General features: G+C 53.6%; 3 protein-coding genes across 3 annotated transcripts; 1 reads left to right on the top strand and 2 right to left on the bottom strand.

Moving 5' to 3' along the window:
* Positions 1-876: 876 nt before the first annotated feature.
* Positions 877-2,419, top strand: W97_09099 (uncharacterized protein; the record flags this gene model as incomplete). The annotated part of the gene is made up of 2 exons (XM_007786963.1): positions 877-981; positions 1,034-2,419. 2 exons carry the CDS (start codon positions 877-879, stop codon positions 2,417-2,419), a joined length of 1,491 nt encoding a protein of 496 aa, XP_007785153.1.
* A 357-nt stretch (positions 2,420-2,776) lies between these two features.
* W97_09098 (alcohol dehydrogenase) lies at positions 2,777-4,256 on the bottom strand (the record flags this gene model as incomplete). The annotated part of the gene is made up of 3 exons (XM_007786962.1): positions 2,777-3,055; positions 3,120-4,015; positions 4,091-4,256. The coding sequence occupies 3 exons, from the start codon at positions 4,254-4,256 to the stop codon at positions 2,777-2,779; spliced, it is 1,341 nt and encodes a 446-aa protein (XP_007785152.1).
* An 807-nt stretch (positions 4,257-5,063) lies between these two features.
* Positions 5,064-5,817, bottom strand: W97_09097 (uncharacterized protein; the record flags this gene model as incomplete). Its single annotated transcript, XM_007786961.1, has 2 exons — positions 5,064-5,369; positions 5,473-5,817. 2 exons carry the CDS (start codon positions 5,815-5,817, stop codon positions 5,064-5,066), a joined length of 651 nt encoding a protein of 216 aa, XP_007785151.1.
* Between the last annotated feature and the right edge of the window lie 183 nt (positions 5,818-6,000).

Here is a 6,000-nt window from a genome sequence, read left to right as displayed (position 1 = left end):
GAATCGTTTGAATATATTCATCTCTAAAATTAAGAGGCTCTTGGGGAAGCCATACTCAGAAGCTCGGGGCACTTGCAGGCTTAAAACCGGCTTCAGCTTTAGAAAGAGAACCTAAAACACGCGGGCCAAGAGAACAGAGACAACACGAGGAAACCTTATTCGTTCTGCCATGGATATCTGGGTAGACCCCAGGAGTTTAGCTCTCATGACTTCGGACGATTGGCTTGTCGAGTGGTGTGAACATCACACGCAGTAATTAAAAGATTACGAGCGTTACTAGCCCCGGAGATCTCGGTCAAACGATGCCCATTGAGGCAGTCTGGTACTCTTGAGTGGTTGAACGTGGGTCGGGAATAGCGCTTCATTGAAGTTTCGGCCATCGGTCGTTAGCTTAGCATCTGTGAATTGTACGTTCTCTTGGTACTCGTGCAAGCCAGGTGCGTGTAGCAGGTGATGGACAAATAAGGTGAGAATTTGAGGCCGAGCGGTTGGTTGATAGAAACTGGGCAGTAAGCTGAACCAGGGGGGGTGCCCCGTCTTTTTCAATACCTTAGGGGTTGGAGTCACGTGAGCTTCAGAGTAACGCTTTCGTTTACCGAGTCGTCGCGACTGGTGCCTGAGTGAACACCGATATCATATCTCTAACCTCGTAGGTTCAAGCTGGACAATTCTTTGCATTCTGCCACAAGATCTTTGCATGATTGATGGAGCACCTTGCCGTCACGTGAGGGTAGTTTCGACTGCCTAGGTACCTAGTACGGCCGTCACATCGCGCATGCGATGAACATTCACCACGTCGGCCGTATCCAGCGCGCTCGATCTAGCGCTGTGTCACTCTATTTGTTGTCCGGGGAGTTTCTGAAGTAGGCTACGACGATGGTAGTAGCAGCAAATGGTTACAAGGCGCAGAAAGAAGCGTTCGTCTCTAACTTGACAGGCGGTAGTGTGTGGGAGATCAACACTGTTACTCTTGTAGCACCGGTAAGCAGTGCCAGTCTCCAAGTAGATCAATTGCTAAGAAGTCGAAATGCAGACTGCAGTCTTACTCTGGTCCGTCCTGCAGTCTCGACAGCGTTTCTTCATTCCTTACACGCCTGCTGCATGCTTGACCGACTTCCTTCTCAACTGTGCGGCCATCCTCTTCGCGACCACACTCTACTCCTCGTTCCCTGTAGCCTTGAATTTGCTGCTTCTCGCGCCGGCGACCTTGGCGTATTTCACTCCAGCAGCTGCGCCGAGACATGCTAGGGTCAAGGTGGCTGGTGCGCCCAAGGGGCAGCAGACTTCTCCTGCTGGCTTGTCAGACCCCTTTCCTATCAAGCCGTTCGTCACTGCCTACAGAGGCACCATGATGGTGGTCACCTGCGTTGCTATTCTGGCCGTGGACTTCAAAGTCTTCCCGAGGCGATTTGGCAAGGTGGAGAACTGGGGAACATCACTAATGGATCTCGGGGTCGGTTCTTTCGTCTTCTCAGCAGGCCTTGTGGCAGCAAGATCAGCATTGACGGGGCGAACTGGCAAGATGCCCTCCTTGAATAAGCGTCTTGTCACGGCTGCCCGGCACTCTCTGCCGTTGCTTATACTAGGCTTTGTTCGGCTGTACAGTGTCAAGGAACTCGACTATGCCGAGCATGTCACAGAGTATGGGGTTCACTGGAACTTCTTCTTTACCTTGGGCTTATTGCCTCCATTTGTCGCTCTCTTCCAGTCACTGTTCAGCATCATCCCATCTTATGCTGCGCTAGCGCTGCTGTTGGGGGTCATCTACGAAGCTATTCTGGACTTCACAGATCTCAAAGCCTTCATACTCACCGCCCCGAGGACCGACCTGCTATCGAAGAATCGGGAAGGAGTATTCTCATTCTTCGGCTATCTCGCCATCTTCCTAGCTGGCCAAGCAACGGGAATGTATGTGCTGCCGAGAGAACAAACGCCACCGACGGACGCAGCGTTCAGCGCACAACTCCGGAAATCTGTCTTGGGCAAGTTGGCGCTATGGTCGGTCGTCTGGACCTTACTCTTCGCATTCTCGACAAGCTACTACGGACTGGTGTTGTCAGTCTCGCGACGTCTTGCCAATCTGCCCTACTTCCTCTGGGTAGCCGCTTTCAACTGCGGCCAGCTTGCTCTCTTTTGCGCCATCGAGAGGTTGTGCTTCCCCAGTCTACGAGGAGCACCTGACGATGAGACGGAGAGGCAGAGGTGCAGGGAAGCCACAAGTAGAGTCTTGCATGCTTTCAACAGGAACGGACTTGCTATCTTCCTGCTTGCAAACCTGTTGACAGGACTGGTCAATCTGAGTTTGCCGACATTGAACATGGGGCATTTGCAGGCTATGGCTGTATTGCTTGCATATGTAAGCGTATTGGCTGGAGTAGCTTTGATATTAGATAGTCGCAGTATCTCTATCAAGCTGTAGCATGATGACAGCTCGAAGAAGCCATGGAATAGCTTCAGGGAACAAGCACCTGATACTATGGTACAAACGCGCTTAACCACTTGGAGGGGATTGTGTAACGTGACTGCCTGAGGACGAGCTTGGCGCGACACAACTCTGCAAGGCGGCGTTGGTACCACAGCAAACTGTCTCTTGTACTCACAGGTTTTTGAAAGAGAATCTTCAACTTCGTTCATCATGTCGGATACTCTACATCAAAGGTTCTCAGGGCCACATCTCCGCTATCTACAGCCCACTCCGGGCCAATATGACACTACAGTCCATATCCGGACCCCCGGCATATCTTCATAACCCGTCAATTGCATGCAGCGCAAGCGCTCAGTATCTCGTTAGCTGCGGGGTGCCTGGCGCCGGCGGCGCAGAGAATTTCGTCTCCACGAACACCTTCTGCATGCGATCTTCCTTCTTTTCAAACTTGTAGTACACTTTGTCCATGTCATCCATGCTGACGCGATGGCTGAGCATCACGAGCGGGTCAATCTCACCCGACTGGATCTTCTTGAGGAGGTCCTCCCAGTATCTTTGGACTGGCGCTTGACCATTGCCGATGAGCCGGATGCCGCGCTCCATCAGAGCGCCAATGTTGAAGTGGTTCGTCTGGTAGCGAGTTAACACGATGGCCTATAAGAAAAACTGAAAGGAAAACAGATTGGACACGTACGAATCCAGCGTATACACCAGTGATACCGCAGCGGCCGAAGTTTCTGACTGATGTGATCATCTCGTTGACGATCTCGCTCGTATCGTTCTCCAAGCCCATGGCAAGCTCGACCGTGTGCGCCCAGCTCTTGGGGTACTCGCCAGCTACGCACTCGATCGCAACATCCGGGCCGCGGTTATTAACCATCTCCTTCAGCTTCGACGTTACGGTGGTCCCGCTCGGCAGCGCCTTGAAGTTGATTGTCTCGATTTTCGGATTTTTCTCTTTGATGAAGTCCAAGCGCCAGTTTTGGTCAATCACGATGACACGGCTGGCACCCCTCAAAAAGGCGAACTCGGCAGCCATCTGACCGACAGGCCCAGCGCCCCATATAGCGACAACATCACCCTCGTAGACCACGGTGTCAACAACGGCATTCCAAGATGTCGCGACGACGTCCGAGAGATAGAGCCCCTTCTCATCGGGCACATCATCCGGCAGCTTCAACAGATTCACATTTCCAAACGGCACCCGCACGTACTCGGCCTGGCCACCTGCGAAACCGCCTGTGAAATGGCTGTAGCCGAACATGCCCGCAGTCCTGCCGCCATACATGCCGTTCTCGATGGTGTTCGAGTTGGTCTTCTCGCACATGGACGACAGCTTCTGCTTGCAGTAGAAGCAGTCTCCGCAGGCGATCTGGAAGGACGCCACCACGCGGTCGCCCTTCTGGAGGTTGGTCACTTTCGGGCCCATGTCATCGACGATGCCGCAGAACTCGTGGCCGAGGATGTCGCCCTTCTGCATCTCGACAATGGATCCGTGCAGCAGATGCAGGTCGCTGCCGCACACGGTCGATCCGGTCACTTTAAGGATGACATCGTTGTCTTCGACGACTTTGGGCTTCGGGACCGTGACTTGGAGGCATCGAGTTAGCGATTGAGCAGCGCTGTAAGAAGAGCTAGGTATGGAGCTGGGAAGACTTCACGTACGGACTTGGACTGTGTTCTTGCCCATCCAGCAGAGCGCCTGCATCTTCACGTTGGGGTCGCCGTACTTCTCCCGGTTGATGGCTGGGTTCGAGATGTCCTGGGCCGTGATGGCGTTCTTGTCGTGGCCGATAGCCTTTTCGACCAGCATGGCTGCCTGGGACATCATCTTTGCGGTTGGTGTAGGGGGTTGGTACCTGAGTGTTGTATTCCAAAGTGTCTGCTGAATCTGAACTCGTGCGTGCAACGGGGTATCACAAGAATTGAGTTCGGAGTTCAGGTCGGGAGGAGCAGCGCAGTTGATATGCTTTCACAGGCTGCCCTGGAAAAGATGAATGCGCCGACGGTAATCGTGACGGACGACTGATAGCTCCCATGATGTATTTTCCGCATCAGTGCCATGGTATGATTCGGTAACTCAGCTGTTGTACGTCATGACAACGTCGAAAGCAGCGACGGTGTGCCCCGCGAACGAGTTCAAAATGCGCCGGAGGTGGGACAAAAGCCCGCGGCGATCGGGGCTGGCCACGCTGGACGGCCACGCTGCTTCCCGCGCTGACTCAGATATTCCCCGCCGTTAATCTGTTTACAACCATTCAGCAGGCTCAATTCTGGCGAGGTTCAGGTTCGTGTGTACGAGCAACAGTTTCAACTTTATGTTCGGAGGTGACCCCGTGTTACAACGGTACCCCGCCAACATGTGAATGATTAAACCTTTACGTCACAGCCAGCTCGTTTGCGGCGACGGACAGGACGACCATGCACAACGGGGCAACCCGGCGGTGTCAATCGCAGATCAGGCACTCATGTTACAGCCCGTCGGGTCTTGGAGATCGTTTCGGTAGAAGATATGTTTTGAGATGGATCTCAAATCAACGCTGAACATGTGCTGAGCGGGCTAATTCAGAACGCAGGTATCAATTGTTGCCTAAGTTCCCTCATATGCTCCCAGTTCCCTACCCATACCGGGCCTCGCCTATGACTTTGTGGACGAGCTATCCTTGGTATCCTTCTTCTCCGCCGAGGGGTACTTCTTGCTCTTGGACTCGTCGCTCTCCGCCGAAGGATACTTCTTGGACTCATTGCTCTTGTCCGACTTCTTGGAGTCACTGCTCTTCTCCGCCGCAGGCTTATCGGACTTGGGCTTGTCCGCCGTCTTGGGTTTATCCGCCGCTGGCTTCTGCTGTTGTCCTCCCATGCCGACGGCGCTCTTTCCGGTGTCTCCCAGACCGCTCACAAGGCCCATGCCTGTATTGCCCAAGCCGGCGCCGAGTGTGTAGACCTGGTGCGCTCAACATCAGCTCCGTGCATCCCAATTGCTCGCAAAAGTCTCAACTCTCGAGCAGCTGCCCCTCCACCACCCCGGAGACAGAGAGAACACCTACAGTATTTCCCAGCGTATCCCCCACGCCCTTGACCGTCCCTCCCACCGTCCCCGCAGCCCCCACGCCTGCATTCTTCATGTTATTGAGTATTCCGCCAACCTGCTGCTTCTGCTCATCGCTGAGGTTCTCTTCGACGAACTTCTGCGCCTGGGCCTGCGCATCCTTAAGCTGTTCTTGGGACTGGCCAGTGGCTTCGCCGAGCTGGCCTTGCGCTGCCGATGCTGCATCGCCGACTTGGTCGCCCACTTGCTGTTGGAGTTGCTGCGCCTTTTGTTTGAGCTCTTGTTGCGATTTGCCGGGCATGATGTCTAGGTCTACAATTTGGTTTTCGAGGACTTTGACCATTTTGGCGGTTGATGTTGTTTAGGTAGGTTGTTCCTGAGATCTGTGTATGATTGGAACGAGGCAGTAATACAGACAAGCTATTTTGTTATAAGATGGAGATAATAGATGTATGTGGTAAAGCGAAAGGCACGATGCGATGGCATAGATCCAGACGGTGCTTTGCTTGAAAGCGGGAGATCGACG

The sequence above is a fragment of the Coniosporium apollinis genome, assembly GCF_000281105.1.
Source record: "Coniosporium apollinis CBS 100218 chromosome Unknown supercont1.81, whole genome shotgun sequence".
Taxonomy (NCBI): Eukaryota; Fungi; Ascomycota; class Dothideomycetes; genus Coniosporium; species Coniosporium apollinis.
The sequence above is the reverse complement of the archived record's forward strand: the minus strand, read 5'-3'. Positions and strand labels throughout refer to the sequence as shown.